At 38.1% G+C, this 25294-nt stretch overlaps 2 protein-coding genes and 1 long non-coding RNA gene across 5 annotated transcripts in view; 1 reads left to right on the plus strand and 2 right to left on the minus strand.

The window, feature by feature from the left end:
• Window positions 1-1311: 1311 nt before the first annotated feature.
• Window positions 1312-8157, minus strand: LOC118886079. The gene is made up of 3 exons (XR_005017656.1): window positions 8036-8157; window positions 3434-3514; window positions 1312-1714 (listed from the first exon to the last, which is right to left on the minus strand). It is a non-coding gene; the product is annotated as an uncharacterized LOC118886079 (long non-coding RNA).
• Window positions 8158-8263: 106 nt separating this feature from the next.
• On the plus strand, window positions 8264-13400 carry TEFM (transcription elongation factor, mitochondrial). Of its 2 annotated transcripts, none has more exons than XM_036835256.1 (4): window positions 8264-8352; window positions 9610-10073; window positions 11206-11355; window positions 12467-13314. In XM_036835256.1, the coding sequence occupies exons 1-4, from the start codon at window positions 8322-8324 to the stop codon at window positions 12902-12904; spliced, it is 1083 nt and encodes a 360-aa protein (XP_036691151.1). In that variant the 5' UTR covers window positions 8264-8321; the 3' UTR covers window positions 12905-13314. The 2 variants fall into 2 exon arrangements, with proteins under 2 accessions (XP_036691151.1, XP_036691150.1); XM_036835255.1 differs by having other exon boundaries at window positions 8296-8373; window positions 12467-13400.
• A 1396-nt stretch (window positions 13401-14796) lies between these two features.
• The window catches only part of ATAD5 (ATPase family AAA domain containing 5), a 41421-nt gene continuing 30923 nt past the window's right edge, over window positions 14797-25294 (minus strand). Inside the window, exons 19-23 of one of the 2 annotated variants that reach the window (XM_036838432.1) lie at window positions 20220-20400; window positions 18095-18276; window positions 16723-17588; window positions 16105-16260; window positions 14797-15998 (exon numbers count right to left, since the gene is read on the minus strand). In XM_036838432.1, the coding sequence (XP_036694327.1) occupies window positions 15920-15998; window positions 16105-16260; window positions 16723-17588; window positions 18095-18276; window positions 20220-20400 (1464 nt within the window). In that variant the 3' untranslated portion in view covers window positions 14797-15919. Of the gene's footprint in view, window positions 15999-16104; window positions 16264-16722; window positions 17589-18094; window positions 18277-20219; window positions 20401-25294 lie in introns of both variants that reach the window. The other variant, XM_036838431.1, reaches the window with a different exon arrangement.

Raw genomic sequence — 25294 nt, forward strand, 5'->3', positions numbered from 1 at the left:
GTACTGCTGAACTGAATGAATAAGCATTTTCAGAACTCTAATGAAAAACTGATGAACTCATAAAAGTGCTAACAAAAGATCAAGATGAAAAAAAAAATTAATTACATGGGACTGAGTGAACTGATGAGGATGAGTATAATTTTTGTGACTTTCTGTCTGAATTAAAAAAAAAAAAATCCCACAAGGACTCAGAGGCAAAGAATATACAAATCAATTTTCACTGCAAAGTAAAGAAGCTGTTACAGTGGAGGATTACTGGGCTGAATGTCAATATTATGACATAGTATGAGTGTGTTTCATGTTTGGTAATTGCAATCATTGTTGCTTTTGTTGTGGTCATCCATGTACAAAGCTTGGTGTCAGTCTATTTATCTCTTGTAAAAATAAAATGCAGTGTGTGTGTGTGAAAAAAAAAAATACAAACTCATGTTCAGCTTAACATAGATACAAACGATTACACATAAAAAAAAAAGTATATAGACTAAGTAAGTTGTTCTAAGTTTCAGGGTACGATATTTCTCTAATAATACTTAGTATTAATGAAATTGTGATTTGTTATATATGGAGTTATATTTTCTGATGACTTAAAATGACTTTTGGTACTGTAGCTCAGTATAGTATAGAGATAATAAATACTTATTTTTATCTAAAGGCAAATTTGAAATCAACACTAAATTTTTCTCAATAAAGAATTATTTTAAAAATGTGAGCTTTAAGAGATAAAGCATGATGACTAAGAAAAAAAAGAAACAAAGCTTTGCAAAGCTTTCACATTGTGACAAAATTTTTTAAACTGCATGGGTACTCATTTTAAAGAATGCATTGTTGTTCAATAATATCACAAGGATTTTTATTCTTGTGAACAATAATTTTAAAAACTAATTAAGTTTGTCTTTTTTAAAATGACTACAAACTGTGTACATAAAACCATGTATTAAGTCATTACTGGAGGATCAAATGTAATTAAATATGTCTTCTTTATCGCCAAAAATAAAAAATAATTAAAAAAATTTCTTTACATTATATTTCTTATCATATTACTATAGATGCTTCATGACATCATTTTTTTAAACATCTTTATTGGAGTATAATTGCTTTACAATGTTGTGTTAGTTTCTGCTATGTAACAAAGTGAATCAGCTATATGTATACATATATCCCCATATCCCCTCCCTCTTGCATCTCCCTCCCACCCTCCCTATCCCACCCCTCTAGGTGGTCACAAGCACCGAGCTAATCTCCCTGTGCTATGTAGCTGCTTCCCACTAGCTATCTATTTTACATTTGGTAGTGTATATATGTCAATGCTACTCTCTCACTTCGTCGCAGCTTCCCCTTCCCCTTCCCCGTGTCCTCAAGTCCATTCTCTACGCATGACATCATTTTAATAGCTATGTAATTGTCCATGCGGGTATATATATTTCTTTGTTGTTGGATACATAGATGGTGACTGATTTTTCACTGTTATACATAACATCGTAGTGAGTAACTTTGTGCCCAAAGCCTTTTCCCTCTTTAACACTGTATTTTCCCTCTTTAACACAGTATTTTCCCTCTTTAACACTGAATTTTCCCTCTTTAACACAGTATTTTCCCTCTTTAACACTGTATTTTCAAGCACCACAATCTACTGTAGTTGGTCTCCCTCACTCATCTAAGCTTTGTGAAGACAGGGCCAGGTCAGTGTGTCCTCCGTTTTATCCCCGGCAACTGTCTGCAACAACACAGGGATTCGATAAATATGTTTGAAATAAATGAAGAAATGAGTGGGGGTAAAAAATAATAAACAATAAATGAGAGGACTTGAGGTCACAAAAGTGTTTTCCTTTCTTTTAAAAAAAATTTTTAAAAATTTTTATTGGAGTATAGCTGATTTACAATGTTGTGTTAGTTTCAGTTGTACAGCAAAGTGAATCAGTTATATGTATACATACATCCACTCTTTTTTTAGATTCTTTTCCCCTATAGGCCATTACAGAGTACTGAGTTCCCTGTTCTATACAGTAGGTTCTTATTAGTTATCTATTTTATATATGTAGTGTGTATATGTCAATCCCAATCTCCCAGTTTATCCCTCCCTGCCTTATCCCCTGGTAACCCTAAGTTTGTTTTCTACATCAGTGACTCTACTTCTGTTTTGTAAATAAGTTCATTTATATGATTTTTTTAGATTCCACATATAAGCGATATCATATGATATTTGTCTTTCAGTGTCTATGTCTTACTTCACTCAGTATGACAATCTCTAAGCCCATCCATGTTCCTGCAAATGGCATTATTTTGTTCTTTTTTACGTCTGAGTAATATTCCATTGTATATATGTACCACATCTTCTTTATCCATTCCTCTGTTGATGGACATTTAGGTTGCTCTTTTTAACAAATTTTTTAAAAATTGAAGTATAGTTGGTTTACAATATCGTGTTAGTTTCAGGTGTACAGCACAGCAATTCATTTATACATATATGTAAGTAAATATATATATATGTTCTTTTTCAGATTCTTTTCCCTTATAAGTTATTACAAAATATTGAATATAGTTCCTGTGCTATGCAGTAGGTCCTTGTTGGAAGTGTTTTCCTTTCTGAAGGAAAGAAATAACGGGCAGGCATGTGTAACAGGGGAAGCTCAAACAGTCATGCAGAAGAATCTGATGGAATTAACCTATTTGTCTATTTATTTATTTAAAAGTTTTATTATGTATTTATTTATTTATTTTATTTTTGGCCCCTTTAGGTCTTTGTTGCTGCATGCGGGCTTTCTCTAGCTGCGTCAAGCAGGGGCTACTCTTCATTGAAGTGCATGGGCTTCTCGTTGCAGTGGCTTCTCTTGTTGTGGAGCAGGGGCTCCTCTTGTTGTGGGGCAGGGGCTCTAGGCGCGAGGGCTCAGTAGTTGTGGCACACGGACTTAGTTGCTCCGTGGCATGTGGGATCTTCCCAGACCAGGGATCAAACCCGTGTCTCCTGCATTGGCAGGTGGATTCTTAACCACTGTGCCACCAGGGAAGTCTCCCACTGGTGTCTTTTAGTGAGTAGATGTTCTTAACTTAAATGAGATCCAATTTATTCATTTTTTTTTCCTTTACGGTTAATGCTTTTCATTTCCTATTTTAGAAATATTTGCCTATGTCAAGATCATGAAGTTATGGAGCATGAATTTTTAATAATTTTCCTAAAGAAAATTAACCTTTGGAATATTATATATGCGATCGTTCATTAATTTTTTTAACAATCACTTAATGAATCCCCATGTGTGCCAGGCGATGTGCTGGGTATTATAAGGGATATAATTATGGCTTGAATCCCTCTTGCACTCTAGACGGATCTAAAGTGGCTCGGAGAGGTGATGCCACTTGCCCCAGTTCACACTGCTGCTTTGCTGGGTTAAAACAGGGTTAAAACACAGGACTGACTGATTCCAGAGTCTGAGCATACCATGAGCTCCTCTGTCTCCAGGACTGTTGAGCCACCAGGAATGGATTTTTGACATATTCTAGTTGGTAGTTTCCAGGTCACCTTGGGAAAATGTAGAGTCAAATAAGGAGACAAAAACACACGGTCAAAAGCAAAAAAACCCCCCAAAACCTTACAGTTCACGTTTGCCTGTACTATGAGGGAGATGTGAGTCACGTGCTTGAGAGAAGGGAGAGGATGCCTTTGGCTCAGGATAATGGAAGGCTTCTCAGTGTACCCTTGCTGGCCCTGAAAAGGTGAGCAGAATTCAGGTCATTTTAGGGACAGAGCATCCTAGGGAAAGGGACCAGCAGGCACAAAGGCGCAGAGGAGAGATGCCCAGAACATCTCCTGAGTGGGTATCTTAATCAGGAAGTGATCAGCTCCAAGTAACAGAATACTGATCGAAAGTGCCTTAAACAAGGTCAGTTATTCCCTCACTGAACCATAAGTCTGCAGGTAGGTGGTTTCAAGGGTTTGTCCCGCAGCTAAACAATGTTATCAAGGCCTGTTCTTCTAGCCCTTGTCAGCATTGCCTGTCCACGGAGAGACGGCTGCTCCTCTGAGTTCATCCTCCCACCACCAGAGCCACAAGAAGAAAAGGGAGGTGACCGCTTCCCCTCCCACACCCCCTCCCACTCTTGATCAGGGTATAAAATCTTTCCCACTTAGGTCCCAAACAGAACCACACCTACTTTTTTTTTTTTTGGCCAGTGCTCAGCTTGCGTTCGGGATCTTAGTTTCCCAGACCGCCAGGGAATTCCCGCACACCCACTCTTATGTTAATCTTTAGTAAAGGGAAATAGGATTCCCATAGCTGGTTCACCTTCCCGGACATCGCCACTGGCAGGGATCTGTTAGGAAGGAGGAGAGGCAGCATGTGGGTGTCTGGCGGTGAGCAGACAGAAAGAGCTGGAAGAGCAGGGTGAGGTGGGAGTTGGAGGTTTAGTCAGCACCGGGGCCAGGACAGGGAGGGTGTGTGTAAGGACAGGGACGGGGTTAGGTTGACGGAAAGCTGAGAAATCAGGTGGTGCGGGGTTATTGCAGGAGCCCAATGGAGACAATGAGGCTCTGACTGAAGTGGCCACAGGGAGAGGTAAAAAGACGTTTTGCAGGTAAGGCTGATAGAATTTCATGTGTTTTAAACTGCAAGATGCCACACAGTAGTGAGTCATGAAATTAATATCAATTTAGTGGTTCCAATTAACCCACTTTTTTTTTTTTTTTAATCTTGTCCCCCCTCAGTATTCTACATGTCTTTTGTCTCTTTTTTAACTTGACTTTGTCCTGTTTCCTTTTAAATCTCTCTGAACATTGCTTCTCCGTCTTTTGGGGAATCCTCTACTCGCACCCAATGCTCGTGCTCCCAGGGTTCTCTCCTGGACTCCCTGTGCTTTCCTCACACCGTCCCTCTCCCTGGCTCAGCCAGGCATTCTCCCGGGATAAAGTGCCATTTCCTTATGGCACAGCCTAGTCCTCTCCCTTACATATCTAACCATCTACTGGACATCTCCACCCAATGTCCTGTGGGTTAAAGACAGATCAGTGTTAAAAAAAAAAACAACAGAGCAGTGTTTTTTAAAAGTTGAAATACACACAAACTGAAATACAGTAGAAAATGTCAAGGTGCATCCTATGTAAAAACACAAATATTTTCTTTCTTGCTCTTTCTTAAAATTTTTTAAAATTTATGTGTTTGTGTTGTTTTGTTTTGTTCTGTTTTGGCTGTGTTGGGTCTTCATTGCTGTGCGCGGCTTCCTCTAGTTGCGGTGAGCGGGGGCTACTCTTCCTTGCAGTGCGCAGACTTCTCATTGCGGTGGCTTCTCTTGTTGCAGAGCTCGGGCTCTAGGCACGCAGGTTTCAGTAGTTTCAGCACGTGGGCTCCGTAGTTGTGGCTCATGGGCTCTAGAGCGCAGGATCAGTAGCTGTGGCGCGTGGGCTTAGTTGCTCCACGGCATGCGGGATCTTCCTGGGCCAGGGCTCGAACCCGTGTCCCATTGGCAGGCAGATTCTTAACCACTGCACCACCAGGGAAGCCCCTGTCTCTTGTTTTAAATAGACGTATAGTTGATTTACTATGCTGTGTTAGTTTCAGGCGTACAGCAAAGTGATTCAGTTAAAATATATATGTTCTTTTTCAGATTCTTTTCCATTATAGGTTATTACAAAATACTGAGTATAGTTCCCTGTGCTATACAGTAGGTCCTTGTTGGTACAAGTATTTTTAAATGAAGCTTTTGTTTCACACGTACATCATCAATGTGTCCTGGGTCACGTTCAAAAAAGTTTTGAAAACATAGGAACTAGATAACGGGCTAGATGCAGGCGTGGGAAGGGCCAGGGCCATCTGCATCCGGGCAACAAAAACAGGGAAGTGAGGAGCTGGTTTCTGGGAAGATGATGACTTTCATTTTGAACCCACTGGTTCTGATTTACAGTAAATCACGCATAGTGGTTGACTCTTACTACTTCCAGGCTCTTGTCAAAGTAATTCTGAATGAATGCTCTGAGGAATGAGGGAGTTTCCCCTCAAGGTCATTAATAATCAGCTCCAAAGAAGAGATGAAACTTTAATAGGGGAAGTAACATTTACTGCACACTTATTCTATGCCAGGCTCTCTGCATCCAGTCTCTAACGAGAAATCCTCTCAGCAGGATTTCCTGGCGGTGTGAGGCAGGTACCATTACCTCCACTTCACAAATGAGGAAGCTGAGGTTCAGAGGGGATGAGAAACTGTCTAAGGTTGTGCAGGTAGCAAGTCATTTGTTATATCTTGCCAGTGAACCACAGCATCTCAGAAAGCATCAATCACCAGTGTTCCTTATGGCCTCGTGTATTGGTTTTCTAGGGCTGCTGTAACAAATCACCACAAACTGGGCGGCTTAAAACAACAGAAATGTATTCTCTCACAGTTCTGGAGCCCAGAAGCCTGAAATCAAGATGCAAGCAGGGTTGGTTCCTTCTGCAGGCAAATCTGTACCATGCCTGTCTCCCAGCTTGTGGTGTGTGTGACCTGCTGATGATCCTTGGCCTTGGCTTGTGGATGCATCATTCTAAGCTCCGCCTCCATTTTCACCTGCATTCACAGGGTCGTCTTCTTATAAGGACACCAGTCATATCGGATTAGCTGCCCCCCACCCCCTGTAGTGTGACGGCATTTTAATCTTAACTGATTATGTTTGCAACAACCCTCTTTCCAAATAAGGCCACAATCTTTTTTGAGGGATACATTTCAACTCATTAACACCTCATTAAGTGGAATAAACCTTGGAGTTAAAAGGAAATTATTTCCTATTGATTTGGAGAATTTTGCACAAAAAGTTGGCTTTATTTTGTGTTGGATTCCTAAGTTCCGCAGAAATTGGCAAGAATCCTAGAATTCTCATGAGTACTTATAACTGGCCACATCTCCACCACCTCCAGGACAGTAGCTACACAGACACTGCTGCCTCATAAAAATGCAAACACACCATCTTTCCCTCCCAAAGCCACCGCCCTCCTGACTTCCCTGTTTTTCACAAAATTAGCTAAAGTCGTCCCATCTTTCCTGAAAGAACCCAGAGTCAGCAACAGAGACATCAGTGGTTTAATGGATAAGGGATCTTACACATCTGAATCAAAAGGGTTCTGGAGCGGCACCACATGGTGCAGGGCAGGACATGGTAGCAGTCTTCATTGGGTGTGGGGGGGGGGGGGGAAGGTCACCAGTTACAGAGGGAAATGATGTCAGATGGGTACATTGGTTACCAGGGAAACCAGCAGAGGAGCACAGCCCCTCACTGCCCCTTTGATAAACTATCCCAGTGGAGATGTTTTGGGCTATAGATTAGAAAAGTCACTAGCTGGGGCTGGGGGCAAGTACAAAGGCATTTACTGATTAGGCTCTATGATTAGGAGCGAAGGTCAGCCACCTGAGTAGGGTGTAGGAGAAGCAGGGACTGTTCCAGCAGGGGATGTACAGACAGCAAGAGAACAGCCATCCTGAGTGGCCTGATCACACAACCTCCCAGGTTCAATTCCTTATGGTTGCCTGTCCCTTGAGAAGATACACTAGCTTCCAAATACACTTTGCTACCAGGCTCTTTACCTCCAATCCGGCCTCACACTTCGACATATGCCCAAATTTTTAGAAACACACCTCAGATCTGACTCTACAAAAGCCCCGGTGGTTTCCAGTTACCTCGTGGAACTATTCAGCTGCTCCATTCTGCATTCGAGGCCCAGCCAAATTTGGAGCCAGCCTCAGCTCTCTCCATCCCTTCCAAATAGGACACTTTCGAGGCCCAGTGTCAAAGCCACCTCCTCCTACCTCTCCCTTCCTTGAAGGCTGTCTTCACACAGTTCCCCCCTTGAGCTCCTGAAACACCACCTCGCATCTGTCCCAGTTATTCCATTTTACCTGGTGATTTTGTTATGTATGTTCCTGCCTACACTCCCCCACCAGACTCTAGGAAGGGCCCCAATAGGAGCTCATCAATCTGTATGCCTAGATAATAAACCCAGAGAGTCTCCCCAAAGGAGGGATCTTGCCAACTACAGGCTAAAACCCGCCCAGGCGTTCTCTTCCCAGACATTCTGCTCACCGGCAGTCAGGGGCCGGAGAGGGCGAGGCCATTTCCCGGATGCAGTGGAAGGAGCCTGCGGCGCACCCGGGGGCTCCGGATCCCGGCACAATCCCGGCCGGCGTCTGCCCAGAGGCGCAGCGGAGCGGCTGCCCACAGCCCAGCGGGAACCAGCTCGGGCCGGCCGGAACGCCGCTTCCGCTGGAACCTTTCTACTGAAAGGCCGGGCGCTTTTGGGCGAGGCACGCAGGAACCGGAAGTTAGTGGAGGAAGACGGGCGCGGGAACCTACTGCTCTAACGTGGAAGATGAACATCCTTAGTCTCCTCTTGGCGGGAGGTAGGGTGCCTGCAATACTAGGTGAATCTCCCGTCTGACATTAGCCCCTGGTCCTGGAGTATTTCCCCCTTGGGTTCCGTGTCTTGGAGTCCCCGCTGAGTTGGCGGGGCGGTTCTGGTCGCCGAGCCTAGGAGCGATTGTGCTTTCTTCCCTGGGTTAGGGGTCCACGAGCGACTCCTCGGACTGGGCCGAGGGCGGAGGGTTCAGAGTCTAACGGCTGCTTGCTTGCTTCTGGATGCGTTATTGTCCTGTGGCCGCAATGTCAAAGTTTCCATTGGTTTTACAAAGTTGCTCCTTATATGGTTTTTCTTCTTTGTAGAAATATAGTCATGGTAGAAATCTTGAAAAGTGTACAAAAGAAAATAAAAACCGCCCTTAAATCTACCACTCAGCTAAAGCATTTATTATAAACGTATAAAATTTGGTTGTTTTTCTCTTTTTTTGGCTGCGCCATGTGGCTTGCGGGATCTTAGTTCCCCCACCAGGGATTGAACCCTGGCCCTGGCAGTGAAAGCACCAAGTCCTAAACCACTGGACTGCCAGAGAATTCCCTAAAATTTAGTTTTATTTGGTTCCACTGGATGAGAAAGAAACTATTGAAGATAAATATTGTTAAAGAGATCTATTAATTGGAAAAAGATTTCTCTAAGGTTAAAAGTTTCAAAAACGTTAAGCAGTTGAAATCATTTTTTTAAATACATGCTTCTTTATGGACATAAAATAAGATTTCTAGGTAGTAACACCTAGGAGTTATCCATAAAAATCAGAAGATATCTCTTATAGATATGATCCTCTAGTTCTTTCTTTTTGGTTGTGTTGGGTCTTCGTTGCTGCACGTGGGCTTTCTCTAGCTGCAGCGAGCGGGGGCTACTCTCTGTTGCTGTGCTGCTGTGCCTGGGCTTCTCATTGTGGCGGCTTCTCTTGTTGCGGAGCACGGGCTCTAGGCACGCGGGCTTCAGTAGTTGTGGCACGCGGCCTCAGTAGTTGTGGCTCGCGGGCTCTAGAGCGCAAGCTCAGTAGCTGTGGCGCACAGGCCTAGTTGCTCCGTGGCATGTGGGATCTCCCGGACCAGGGCTCGAACCCGTGTCCCCTGCATTGGCAGGCGGATTCTTAACCACTGCGCCATCAGGGAAACCCCACTAGTTGTTAAATTATAGGAAAGTTAATGTCACTTTGCAAAGGCTCTGGTCAGGCCAGAACTAATGCTAAAAGGAACTAAGACGTCTCAACTTACATTTTGCTAAAATTTCCTTTTAGGGAGGTGGAGATGTTTTCCAGTTCCATTAGGGTCCTCCTTATTCCAGGCCCTACATAATTCCTGCTGTCGGAAAAAATCCACTGCACCAAAGAAAATTATTCCCCATGTTGATTTTTCTGATGAAAACGCAAAGGAGTCTGGAAAGGCACTTGACAAGCTGTTCTCTTCAGAACAGCAGGCTTCCATCTTGCATGTGTTGAATACAGCGTCTAATAAAGAACTTGAAGCTTTCACATTGCTCCGTGGAAAAAAGTCCCTCAGCATTGTAGAGCACAGAGAAAAGTTTGGGCCATTTCAGAATTTGGAGAGTTTAATGAATGTGCCCTTGTTCCAGTATAAAACCACCATTCAAGTTTGTAACTCCATTCTTAATCCAGAGACTGGAGGGAAAAAAAGGAAGTTACAGGAAAATCGTCTCTTGAGAAAGCTCATCAAACCAGAAATAGGAAGAGAGAGACTTAAGGTATACTTTTTTTCTTAATGCGTCTTATACTGCCTAAATATTTGGGAACCAAAGCACTATTCTGAGCACCAAGACGGGGTTCTTCAGGCAGATTATAGTTTAGTTGGTGGGCCCAGAGATACACATATAAATAGATAATCTATTATATGGTTATTTTCAAAGTATGAGATGTACAGGTAGTAAATTGGCAATTTAGAGGAGAGAACTGTGCATTGGGGAATGTTTACTAGAAGAACTCAGCCTGGATCATGGAGAGAGAACTAGGCTAGCAGGAAGAGGAAGGCATTCTAGGAAGAAAGGACAGTTGATGTAGAGAAGTAGGTCTGGGCAAGACTTATTTAGGAGGAATGTTGAGAAGATATATGGCTGTTTTCCTAGGCTCCTCCTTCATCTCACATGTTCATTCTACTCCTATTACTTCTGATCTGTTTCTTGTGCTTCTTCACTGTGACCTAGATTCTTAATACTTTGTCGTGCAACAGGCACCTAACACAAATCCCCACCTCTAGTCTATAGACGCCTCCCGTCCACCTTCCACACAGCTGTCCATGTTCTTTCTGAAATGTATATCTCATGTTACACCTGAATGTTATATGCTTTGGTGGCTCCCTGTAGCTCTCAGGATAAAGGAAGTTACTTTTTGCAGAAATCTGCCTACCCCTCTGCCCTTTTCCCACTTGCACTCTTTATTCCACTGCCTGAGTGAGAGGTGTCAGCCTGTATTTGCAGACATCTGGGCAAATAACTCCCCGTTTACCACTTTACTCATTCTCCTAGTCCTCCAGTTAAGTCTTCCTGACCATTTCTCCTCTCTACAGTGTAACTTGTATGGTGGCATTTCTTATAATATATGGTTATGTCCCTTGTTTCCCAGTATCTGGCACATTCCCCAGCAACATTTGAATATTTGAATGCCTACTTTGAGCTAGGTGCTGAGAACAAGTAAAAGGTCTGTTCAACAAGTAAAAGACTGCTACTGGTTACCTTTTAATAGTAATTACTCGTTAACAATTCTTAGTTCATAAACTGTAAATATACTTCTATTACATAATTTGGATTTCTGAGTTTGTATCTTAAATTTTATATGTTAAAATGTTTACACTTGTAATTAAACCAGCCTTTTTTGTTTTAGGCGATTAATAGTATTGTATCCATTGTTTCTGGTACTCGAAGAATTGCCTGGGCTCACCTTGATCGTCAATTGGCAGTGCTGGACTGGCAGCAAACTGAATATTGCCGATTGATGAAAGGAACGTACCTATCATCTGCCTACTTAGAAGAGGTAAGGCAGTTGCACCTCTAAAGCCCTACCTGCTAGAGCTTCTTGTGTCGTCTTTTAGTCCTAAAAGGAATGAAATAAGATAGTAAGGATGGGTTTTCTTTTGGTACTTATTATTCACCCATTCCTATGTTTTCCATCACTTACGATTTTTTAAAAATTGAATCATTGGGCTTCCCTGGTGGCGCAGTGGTTGAGAATCTGCCTGCTAATGCAGGGGACACGGGTTCAATCCCTGGTCTGGGAAGATCCCACATGCCGCGGAGCAACTAGGCCCGTGAGCCACAATTACTGAGCCTGCGCGTCTGGAGCCTGTGCTCCGCAACAAGAGAGGCTGCGACAGTGAGAGGCCCGCGCACTGCGATGAAGAGTGGCCCCCGCTTGCCGCAACTAGAGAAAGCCCTTGCACAGAAACGGAGACCCAACACAGCCAAAATAAATAAATAAATTAATTAATTAAAAAAAAAAATTGAATCATTTATTTCAAGAAATGCCTTATGAATCAAAGGCAGATCCTGAGAAAATCAGTGGTAAAGTATATTACTCTAAATGTTAAGAAACTTCATTACCATATTTATAAAGCTTACTCTTCAAACGCTATTACTTATTGTCTCATTTAGTCTTCAAAACCTGGTGAGATGGGCAGTAATGATCATCCTGATTATATCTATGAAAACTGGTTCAATCAAGTATATGATGTGATTAGTTAGTTGCAGAGGTGATTGATTCTAGGCTAGTTATTCCAACCATATACTCTACCCTAGAATTTTTTAAAAGCTAAATAAGACAATTTTGTCTAATCTTAAAGCCAATATAGTTTTTAGGAATTATGAAGCCCATTGTACAGATGAAGAAACTAGTAATTAGGAGGATTAACTGACTTGTCTTAGCTCAGCTTGTTCCTGCTAGAAAGAACTTGGCTGTCCTGACCCCTTCATAAAGTGCTTTTTCAATTACTTCAGAATTGTCAGTAGCAATATTATGTAAGTTATATATTTAAAAAATAGAAGTGGGACAGAGAGGGGGCCCAAACAATAAAATTTAATGAATTATTTCTGTTCACTTATTTTATCTTCCCTCCTTCTCCCCCCCCCCGCCCCCCCCCAAAAAAAAGATTTCTTCAGTTGTTTCAAAGATGCCTAAAGCCGACTTCTATGTTCTGGAGAAAACAGGACCTTCATTTCAGAACTCATCTCTGTTTCCTATACTATTACATTTCCACATCATGGAAGCCATGCTGTATGCCTTGCTGAATACGACTTTTACCCGGGATGGCCGTCATCAGGTGCTGAGCATGAATCGAAACGCAGTGGGGAAGCACTTTGAACTGATGATTGGTGACACACGGACTAGTGGAAAAGAGGTAGTGAAGCAGCTCCTCTCAGAGTCTGTACTGAAAGAAGAGCCTCGGGTATTCTTCCCACCAGATAAGATAGTCCGCTACAGACAGATGTTTTCATCTACTGAACAATACAGGGTAGAAGAGTTATATGATTCATTATTACAAGCTATTGCCTTCTATGAACTGGCAGTTTTTAATACTGAATCTTAAAATTCTGAGGTTAGTATGTTACATGTTCTTAATATCATATTAATTTATATTTATTAGGTCTGAAGTTGTAAAACCAACTGTTTTGAACATCCATGTTAATGGAGAAGAAAACATAAGTTTGAGTGTATTTAGATGTTTAAAGTCAGACTTTTGGCTACTGAATGGTTTACACAATAATAAACCAAGGCTAAATCAATAAATATGAGATTCTGTGCCTTTTGGGTTTAAGCGTTAGAAAATAAGATGTTCCCTAAACATCCAAAACAAGAAACAAAGTTATCTTCCTTAAAAGGCAAATGCCATCTATACTAAAGGATTTGCATTATTATCATACTGTTAAAATAGGGAATAATGAATTTTCTGGATGGTGCTCACCATGGGAATAAAGCTAAATATAATTGATAACACAACTTGTGGAATCCTCTTCTTACTCTGAAAGTACAATGTGGTTTGATGCACTGCCTCCAGAAGGGAGTTTTCATCAGCTCAATCTATTAAGCCCAAAACAAACAAGCTTTGTTTAATAAGCTCATTTTTTTTTTTTTGGCTGCACCACGCAGCATGCAGGATCTTAGTTCCCCAACCGGGGATCGAACCTGTGCCCCCTACAGTGGAAGCATGGAGTCTTAACCACTGGACTGCCAGGGAAGCCCAATAGGCTCATTTTTTTTTTTTTTACATTATTTATTTGGTTGCGCCGGGTCTTAGTTGCAGCATGTGGGCTCCTTAGTTGTGGCATGTGAACTCTCAGTTGCAGCATGCATATGGGATCTAGTTCCCTGACCAGGGATCGAACCCAGGCCCCCTCCACTGGGAGTGCAGAGTCTTAAGCACTGTGCCACCAGGGAAGTCCCTAGGCTCATTTTTAAACTTTGAAATATTTTACTTAACAGACCATCTTTTGAGAAAAGTAGCACTTTTTTCCCCACATCTCTCCATTTCCATTAGACTTGCCTTAGTTCAGGCCCTCATTATATCTCACCTATACTGAACCCAAGTCTCTCTGATGTCAAAGCATTAAGTCTTTTCTTTCCTTTAATCTAAAAGTGAAGTATACTTGTTGGGAAAAAAAAAAATTCAAATAATCAGAAATCTATAAAATACATGGAAGTCCTCCCTTCCAGCACCTCCAACTCCCTAGGCAGTTTGATGTACACTCTAAACTTGTGGCCATGCACATGTAAATCTCTACATATGTGACTGTATACGTGAGCATCTCCACCTCGGAACTGTTGTAGATACCTCCAAGTACACGTCTGAAATCATTCTCTTTCCTCCTGACCATCTCATTTGCCATTGTTTTATACTTTAGTAAACAGTTTCACCAACTATTCAATTGTTCATGCCAGATGTGTGGCATTCTACTTCTCACATTTCTGGAAATAGCTGTAGTGAAATGTGTCCAAATTAGACATTTATAGGATAAGATGCTAAGTACTGAAGAGTCATCAAATTTGGTTACTTTTATCACAAAAGTAAATCTTAAGTCTTACAGGAACCTTTAAGAATTGAGAAAATATTTCTCAAAATTATGCTTAACCTTAAAAAAAAAAAAGATATTAAATGTGTCCCTATTAGGGAGGAAAATACCCCCATTATTTCTTGGTTTTTGATCATTTAAATACAATTCTATGGAGTTATTTTACTTTGGTTCCTCAATTGATGAGGATTATCCGAATTTTCTAATAATTAAAGACCAAATTTACTGGTAAATGCTCTACAGGTAGTGGACTTTTGCATTCAGTAGAAAAAAATAAATCCATATACTTAAAAAAAAAAATGCCTTAGATGTTATTCTCTCTTTTGTACAGGGACAAAACCTATAAGATATAGCCTATATCCAAGCCTATACAATATCCATATTTACCCAGATGATTACATCTGGAACTCTCTAAACATTGCAGTCTTTTAGCTTTAGCCTTTAATTAAATCAGTGTACTATCAATACAAGAAAAGGTAGGTTGAACAAATAAGAGGTAAAAACATTTTGTACACAGGTATACATCTATTTTTCAACTGTACAAAATTAGGATCCTTACCTTTTGAAGTGAAAATTAATTCACCAGATAATGTAACTGAATATTAAGCTAATATATAAACACTTGAAATAGGAAACTACTTTCAGATACATCTGATTGCAAAAATGATTTTAAGTGAAATGTAGTATTTTAAAATCTTGTAATTAAAAATATATACTTTCTCCAAAAATATAACCTTAAGTCGAAATGGCTATCATGTAGAAATCCTAGGGTAGAACCCTTTGTTACATTTTCAGTGAATAGCAGTTTGTCCAAAATGTTTATATTATCATTAATATCTTTATGAAATAAAACATCGATGATATAAAAATACAAGAAAAATGTACAAATGATTTGAGTTGTCAAAATATACAAGATATCACATTTGTATGGTTGCTAAAAAAGATTTATGAAAACTACAGTTCATAATCTTGATTTCACCTTGTCCGGGTTCAGTGATTCACATGGTAGAATATGCTGGATGAGTACACTAAAAATAATTTTATCAGGAAGATCTTACTTTTTGAAATTTCTTTCCTAGGAAGTCTGCTTATGTATTATACATGTTATTTTGTATTTTGGATTGTGTAAACTTATTTTTAAAAAAGATTATCACCTAGGTGATTCACATTCACAGCCTGGATTAAGGGTCACCAGAAGGGGAAAAATTATGGATTAGTTCAGCACTGAAGCACCTTTAGAAATGTTCAATGAACTCTACCTTCTAGAAACAGCTCACACACATACAAAAATACTCCAACAACACTAAATCAGATAATACAAAAAAATTCAAAAAAACCCCACCACTACCATAATTATAAATACAATTTGTAACTCAAATCTTTTCATTCTAAATATTTACACACTAATAAAAAATATACAAATAGTCTGTTTTAAATGTACATTAAGAGAAATAAACTCTTCCATGAAAATCACTATAAAAATGTCTCTTAAGGACCATGTAAGAATCTGTACAAGACACTGTAAATGTAGGATATTAAGGGAAGCCAGCTGCCAAAGTGTTCATAGTCTCTTTTGAAATGTTAAGATGAATTCCTTCAAGATAGTGCAGGAATCTGTCAAAATTACAAGGAAAAACACACTTAAATATTAATAGTTCCATCAGATGAGAATATTTATCAATCTTGAAATAGTTACGTCAAATGTTTTTACAGAAACTACCTTCTTTTACTTTTTCCTTGTTCTTTTAGCTTCTCAGTCTTACAAATGTTTCGAAGAGTTGGCAAGTATTCTATTATACTAGCTTGTCTATTACCCAGGTTCGGAAGAGATCGGCTAGAAAACACACTTTTGATGACTGCTATCCTCTTCCAAGCACTGCTGTAAGTTAAAAGTAATGCATTATTTTTTGACTTTTAATGCCCAATAAAAATGCAACAATCCCCAAACCAGCTGCTGGCCTCTGCTTCTCCCTGCTTCTGGTCTAGACTAGATTAACTGTATTCCAGATTCACTTCCTATATCATTTTCAACACATCAGTCACTCCCATACTGAAAAGACTTTAATGGCTACCTGCTGTCTGCATAGCAAATCCAGACCCCTTCCCTGTTATCCAAGAGTCTCCCAAATCTAACCCCCACCCCAATCTCTCACTTTTTCTTCCCAGCAATCAGGCTGGTCTCCTTAACTGTCTCATTAGAAGCTACATTATTAATATGAAGGGCTTACCATGATCAATAAAGCCCAGCATTTCAAAATTAGTAAGAGAAAGAAACTAATAATTTCCCCTTTACCATTTATTATTTAAAAATAAGAAGTAAACAGAAGTCAAGACTTACTCTAAATTAGCTGCTGACTGACTGAAGTGTACATTGTTGCGCTTTTGTGAAACATAAAATGTAAGTTCTTTTGTTGGATCTTTTCCTACTTTCTTGCAAGGATTCAGGGAGGTTTCCAACGCTTTTGAAATAGTAGAAGAACATTTAGTAAAGCTGAGAGCTTCTACAGCTGCCTTTAATTCTCCAGAGCTTTGAGAAGTCCATCCATCACTACTCTCGAGACTAAACTCATCACAAAGTCCACTTTTAACCTTTCCATTTGTCCAGCCAAAATCATTTTTACCAAATTCCCTATGTTCCCTTACATCAGTTAAAAGGGCATCTAAGAAGGACATGTTGTCCATGAACTCAGTGAGAGAATTTAAACAGTGAGAAACAAGGACAGAATATTTTTTTTCTGCTGGTGTTTTAGGAGAACGAGGAATAGATTCAACTTTTGACTCTAGACATTTGTTTAGTTTCTTTGTCTCTGGATTGCTTTCTTTATCTCTGGCTTTGCTTTCTTCTGGATTTGGAGAAGATGCAGAGGAAAGGCTAATAAATTCATCAGAAAAGTCCAATTCGGTGTCAAATAAGTCACTATCATCTAAAATTACCATCTTTTTCTTACGTTTCTTTTTTTGTGACTTTTTCAATGGCTTCTCTCCTTCAGAAGGTTTCCTAGCAAGACATTTCATATTTTTTGTTGCTGCATTGGTGTCCACACTTACTGATGAACCAGAAAAGTTTTCTGTTTCTGGAATGATATTAACAGGTAATGGTAGAATGAACTCAAGATTACTATATAAGAAATCTACATTCCGCATTTGGAATTCTGTAAGAAGCTGGATGAGCTTATGCCATTCTTCCTTTGTTCTGATTTTGTGCTGAAAAACAATATTGAGTAAAGAAATGTCATAACAGTACATAGTCTGAACATTTTTCTACCTATATGAATATAGTGTCATTCCTATCTATTTTCAAAGTAATGAGTCGCTAACCCTCATAATTTTATTAACCTACTCTTCCCTAATACATCAAATAGTATCATGAGTCTAAAAGATTAACTTAGACTGTTAATTTAAAAAATTAAATTCTCTAATAGTCAGTATATACCCTAATTCAATAATTAGAAGCTCATTTGCTTAAAAACTACTGTTCTGAAATTGTCTTTTTTTATCTGAAATACTTCTAAGTTCTATTCTAAATTCTATAATATACATTTAGAGCAATGCCTATGCACCATTTGTCAAAGTGGTACAATGTGCTAAAATCAGAAATCTGAAGCCTGTAAAAATTACTGGTAAATTTAAGTTAACCTTAAGATTCAAAAGACAGAAGTGAGTGTTGGGAAGACGAAAAAGAACATAAATTTACTAGACATTGAAAATACCTTCAAAAATGAAAATAAGTCTTCAGATGGGGAAAAAATGTTCTTAAGGCCAAACAAGGTCTCAGCACAGCCAGTGTCACATTTGGGAAGGTCCGTTGGATACCTTTTAGTATTTTTAGCATTATTTTTGGAATCAGGGTCATCTTCAGAGCAAACAAGTTGTACATTTCTGCTATTTCCTCCTACAAAATTAGTAAAAGAAAACCTTAGCTATCCATATTTTTATCAAATTGTAGCAAGCAATTATTTAAAATCCAAGATCCTTTGGCATTTTTTTTTAAATAAATGTATTTATTTATCTATTTATTTTTGGCTGTGTTGGGTCTTTGCTGTGGGCAGGCCCTCTCTAGTTGCAGCCAGGGGGGACCACTCTTAGTTGCAATGCGTCGTGGCCTCTCCTGTTGCAGAGCATGGGCTCCAGAGCGCAGGCTCAGTAGTTGTGGCTCACGGGCTTACTGGCTCCGTGGCATGTGGGATCTTCCCGGGTCAGGGATTGAACCCACGTCCCCTGCATTGGCAGGCGGATTCTTAACCACTGTGCCACCAGGGAAGTCGCCTTAGGCATTTTTTGGACCTAATCCTCATTTTGTTATTCTCCCCGTATGCATCTAATTCATAAAGCGTACAATACAAACATGATTTCTACATAGGTTAAGTGGGGCTGGGGTGTGGGGTGGGCTTACAAAACAATCCAACAGAAAAAAGGACAAGGACTGCACAGGCAAGTCACAGAAGAAACACAAATATCGAATAAACTCATAAAAAGATGTACGATTTTACCAGTGATCATGGAAATGGAAATTGAAATAAGATACCATTCATTATTCACCTTCTAAATTGGCAAAATTAAAAAAGATATTCACTGCATACTTTAACGACAAACTGAAGATGACTTAAATGTCACCTAGTAGGTAATGGTTAATAAATTATGTTACATCCACTTTATATTATGGAATAGCACGCAGCTGTGAAAAAGAGAGGGCTAGAACTATACGTACTGACAATAAATTGTGAGGTAAGAAAAAGCAAATTGTTTAACAATACATATAGTACTGGTTAATTTTGCTAAATAAGTAGGTAGCAATATTTGTATATGCATAGATAAAGGTCTAACAGTAGCTACCTTTAAGAAGTGGGGGAAGATCTTTTACTTTTTACATTATATACTTCTGTATTGTTTGATTTCCAATGAGTGTGTATCTGTGTGTTTTTTTTAAGACAGGAATGAAATGCATTTAAGATCTTCAAGAAAAGAAATAATGCTAAAGTTCTTGGTACTGCATTTTATAACCAGTAATATGGTGATAGTTATTAACTATTTTGTTTAAAATAGGATATTATCCATGTCTTATTTATCATATTTACTTCTAAGAAATAGTTAAAACTGCCAGCCTAAATTGAATTAAATACTTTGAAAAAGATTAAGATATTAAATTTTGAACTAATCTGAAAACTAATAAGGGATTAATATTACAGAACTTCACCTTTTTTAAAATTAAATATTTGTATATTTCCCAGAGCAGGATCTGTAACTACAGAACTGTGACTATGGAGCATGGAAACCACAAACTATGAACTTCTTCAGGGAAGGAACCATGTCTTATTCATATAAACACAGGACTTGGCATGGAGAAAGTCCTCAGTAAATGTCTGTGACTTGAATTAGGTAACAATGACTGAAGATTTGATAAGAAATAAAATAAAGCATTTCTGAAATAATAGAGTTCTTAGGAAAGAGAGAATTATAGGCTATTAAGGAAGCTGAAAAGGAACTTACAATACAGTCATTTAAAAATAATTTACATATGGAAAAATTACCAATACTTATTTTTTTAATAAGTGAAAAAAGGAAGTTACTAAATAATATAATTCTATTTGTTTATAAGAAACTATGTTTATAAATGTACAAGTAACCATTTGTTCCAGGTTCAGTTTAATTGTATTTACCCACATTTAATGCTTATAAAACTTTTCATCAACTTAGTTGATGTATGTATGTTTCTTTTAATATTAACATGATACCTCAATGCTCAAAATTTTTATAATCTTTCAAATATTTTGGTACAGCATATATTTTAATATAGGATCCCATTACAGAAATTTCTTTTACAACAAATCAACTTACGGCAAAAAGATAATGGCCTTTCTTCTAAAAATCCACCTCCACTTCTAATCCAGAATTGTAAGTAAAGGATACTTTTTCTGATATCACAAGTATTTGCAGTTAGCAATGTTATAAAATCTTTTACATCGGTTCTAAAATTCTCAGTCAAGCAGATCATCTGTAGGTAGCTGGCAACATTTAGCTGAGAGAGTGAGAGAAAGAGAGAGACAGAAGGGGAGAGGTGGGGGTAGGAGGGAGAGAGACACAGGAAAGAAACATGGTCAACCGCAGAGTTAACAGAAACACATCAATAACATATCAAAAAGCAAGCCAAATTTTGCTAAGATTCACAATATCTTAAGCTCTTATTGAGAATGATTGATCTAGAAAAATATAAAGGAATATGGTACCAAATTAAAAGCATTTACATAAACTTCTTTTATTAACTGTATATAGTCTGAGACAGCAAGGAAAATTTTATGGGAGATCCTCCAACCTGAATCCTGAAGGCCATTTTATTAAACCTTAAGAAAATCCCTTAGGATTAAATAATGGTACAACTTGATGGAACATTTTACAGCCATTAAAATGATAAATATGAATACTACAGTGGTACTGAAAAATACCTACTATATAATTTTTGAAAACCAGAGTTCAAAAATTATATAAATGCATGCATAAAAGAATAAATGTATGTAAGCAAGAAATAGAAGAAAAAATTTTAAATACATGTTATTTGTTGGCAGTAAATAAACCAAGTACATTTTTTTCATTTTAGTTAGTGTACAATTAATATTGCTATGTTTTTTATAAAACAACAAAATATGTACAATTCTCTTCCCATTGTTGTTTATGGAAAGCTTTTTACCTTGAAGAGCTAAAACATATAAAATTATATTCACATTTCACAGATTTTACAAGACCACTAGCATTTTTACATTACAGTAAACAAGACAATTAAAAAATATTTTCCCCTATGATATCTTTGACTTTATTCTATACATACATATTATTCTTGCACACATCTGGGACTTCTGCTTCCCACAGACTGGGAATTCTGCTTTCAATAACAAAGGAGTACCTACTATCAGACAAACCTTACCATCAATAATAACTATAAATTCTATAATCAACTACAAAAAAATATAAAAAGCCAACTACCTGAATGAACAAGAGGGTAACCAAAGGCAAAAGAAAATGGAAGGAAAATCAACACTCAGAAAAATGAAATGGCCCTGGGTGAATCCCCACCACACCTTTTAAAACTGATTTTTGACTGAGTGCAGGCTACAGCAGTGGTAGCTAAAACTCAGATAGAAACTCACAGTGTTACTGGCTTGAACCAAGGGACAGAGTTTGGGATGACTGCAGCAGCTGGAAAGTGAGAGGGGAGGTCCACAAAGGTAGAGAAACAGAAATTCTAGCTATAAAGGAGAATGCAAATCACTGGTTGATGCTTGAACTTCACATGTGTGAGCCTGTCTCAAAGCAGCCCAGCTAAAACTAAAAGCACTGAACAGAATTTTAGTTGAACAGGAGAATACTTGTTCAGAGGAACATAACAGAAACCAGAATATGTACTGGTATATGTATCATTCACAAAGTACAAGATAAAAATCTAAAATCACTAGACATACAAAGAAATAGGAAAAGTAACCAATACCTCAGAGACAAGACAATCAATAGAGACTGATCACAAGATGACAAAGAAGTTGGAATTAGCAACACAGAATTTTAGAACAGCTAGTAAAACTATGCTTAAGGAAAACATGCTTATAATGAACAAACAGGAAATCTCAGCAGAAAAATAGAAACTATAAAAAAGAAGCAAATAAAAATCGTAAAACTAAAAACCGTAATATTAGAATACAGTGGATGGGCCTCATGGAAGAAAGGAGATGGCAGGAAAAAAGGGTCAGTAACTCGAAGATAAATCAATATAAATCACCAAAGCAGAAGTACAAACAGAAAAAACTGGGGGGTTAGGGAGGAAACAGCACACCTCAGTGACATGCGGGACAATGTAAAGTGTCTAACCTACCTGTAATTAAATCCCCAGAAGGGATAAAGAGAGAAAAGGAAAATAAAATAAATTTGAAAAAATAAGACTAAAAACTTCCCTAATTGGAGGAATGATATATAATTAAGGATTATAGACATCCAAGAACCACAAGCAGTACAAATATGAAAAATAATACCTAGGAACATCACAAGCAAACTGCTGAAAACTAAAGTTAAAGAGAGTATCCTGAAGGCATCTAGAAGAAAATGACACACTACATATGAGGCAAAAAAATAAATAAATTTTTAAACTGCTGACGTTATGAAGACGTTCTGTTATGTAACATAACAGAAACAGTCGTGACCAAAAAAACAATGAAATGACATGTGTAAAGTACTGATGGAAAAACTGAAGGAAATCTAATGTCATCCACTGCCAGCAGACCTGTTCTATAAGAAATGCTAATGAAGTCCTTCAGGCTGAAGAGAAACAAAACCAAAGAAAAACTCAGATCTTCATAAAGAAGTGAAGAACATCAAAATTTACAAGCATATGGGTAAACATAAACTCAACTTTTTACCCTCTTAATTTCTTTAAAACATATGACTGGCTAAAGCAAAAAACAGAACATTGTATCAAGTTTGTAATGGTGTAAACATAAAATATTTGAAAATTAAAGCATAAAAGATAGAGGGATGGTAAATGGACTTATATTTCTACAAGGTTCTTAGATTCTCTGTAAATCAGTATAATATGCAAATCTCAGGATGCATATTTTAATCTCTAAAGAAACTACTAAAAAATAAGTCCTAACCCATCTCATATGGCCTGGAAACTATACACCAATATCCTTCATGAATGTAGATACAAAAATCCATAACAAAATATGAGCAAATCAAATCCAGAAATATATAAAGGACATAATACATCGTGACCATGTTATCCTAAGAATGCAAGACGGGTCTGACATTAAAAAAATCAACTGATGTCATTCACCATATTAGTAGAATCAAAAAGATAAATGATAAGATTGTCTCAAAAGATGGAGAAAAAGTACTTGACAAAATTCAACACCATTCACAATAAAAACTCTCACCTAACTGATAAACAGCATCTATGAAAATATACAGCAAATATCATACTTAATGGTGAAAGAATGACTGCTTTCACCCCAACATTAGGAACAAGTTAGAGATGCCACTCCAAATTCTATTCAATACTGCAGGTATGTTGGCACTAGCCACTAGAATATGGCAAAAAGAAATTAAAGGACAGATTGCACAGGAAGAAATAAAAGTGGAAGAAATAAACGTGGTTTTAACTGACATGACCATCAATATAGAAAATTCTAAGGAATCTACTACTAGAACTAACTACTTAGTTTAGCAAGGTCACATGATACAAAAATCAATTGTATTTCTCTATATACTGGCAAAAAACAACTGGAAATTGGAATTTTTTTTTGTTTGTTTATTTGGCCACGGCGCGTGGCTTGCGGGATCATAGTTCCCCAACCAGGGACTGAACCCAGGCCTCCTGCAGTGGAAGCGCAGAGTCCTAACCACTGGACCGCCAGGGAATTCCCAGGAAATTGAAATCTTAAAATGTAATTTACTATAACATCAAAAACCATTAAATACCTAGGACTAAATTTATCAAAATAGGGCTTCCCTGGTGGCGCAGTGGTTAAGAGTCCGCCTGCCAATGCAGGGGACACGGGTTCATGCCCCGGTCCGGGAAGATCCCACATGCCACGGAGCGGCTAGGCCCGTGAGTCACAACTGCTGAGCCTGCGCGTCTGGAGCCTGTGCTCCGCAACGGGAGAGGCCCACGCACCGCGATGAAGAGTGGCCCCCGCTCACCGCAACTAGAGAAAGCCCTCGCACAGAAACGAAGACCCAACACAGCCATAAATAAATAAATAAATTAATTAAAAAAAAAAAAAAAATTTATCAAAATATGTGCAAGGTCTGTACAATGAAAACGACAAAACATTGCTGAAAGAAATTAACCCCCTCTCCTAATAAAGAAACTGTTCATGAATCAAAAACCTCAATATTGTTAAAATGTCAGTTCTCCCGAAATTGATGCATAGATTCAATGCAATTCCCATCAAAACACCAAAATAAACTGTAAAAACTGACAACGTATTTCTAAAATTAAGAGAAATTAACAACATGTGATAGCCAAAACAATTTTGCAAAGGAACAAAGTTGGAGGACCTACTCTACTTGATTTCAAGACTTGCGAAAGAGCTAGAGTAACCGAGACAATGTCATATTTTTGCATGGACAAATAGAACAGAGTAAGACTGCATACACAGCCTATTGATATATGACAAACCTGAAAAGTACTTCAATAGAAAAAAAGACTCCTTCAACAAACAGTGCTGGAACAACTGATATCTATTGGGAAAACAAATGAATCATACATCTTACCTAATATTGCATACAAAACTTTGAACTTAAAAGATCAAAGACCTATATCTAAGAGCTATAACTACAACTCTTCTAAGACAAAATCTTTGTAAGCTTAGGTTTGGTAAAGATTTCTGAAATAGGATACAAAAATCATAAACAAATAAAAGAAAAACTTGGTAAACTGGACTTCATTAAAATTAAAAACTTTTAACTACTCTTTACAAAAAAAAGAAAGAAAAGATAAGCCACAAACTGGGGAAAAATATCTACAAAACACATATCTAATACAAACTGGTACTAGAATATAAAAAGAACTGCTAAAATTCAGTAAGAAGACAAACAACTGATTTAAAAAATGGGCAAAAGATTTGAACATACACTTCAACAAAGAAGAAATATTGATGGCAAATGGGACATATGAAAAAGATGCTCAACATCATAAGTCATTTAGGAAATGCAAATTAAAACCACAAGGAGATACCAATATGTAATTATTAACATGAATAAAATCAAACAAATGGACAATTCCAAGTGCTGGTAAGTATGTGAAAAATAACTGGACTCTCATACATTGCTAGTGGGAATGCAAATCATTGGAAAACTTCAGAAAATAGATTGTCAGGCTCTTCTGTTTAGTGGACCAACAATTACCTACAAGTATTTAAGTAAAAGAA

This window comes from Balaenoptera musculus, chromosome 20, assembly GCF_009873245.2.
Source record: "Balaenoptera musculus isolate JJ_BM4_2016_0621 chromosome 20, mBalMus1.pri.v3, whole genome shotgun sequence".
Classification (NCBI taxonomy): domain Eukaryota; kingdom Metazoa; phylum Chordata; class Mammalia; order Artiodactyla; family Balaenopteridae; genus Balaenoptera; species Balaenoptera musculus.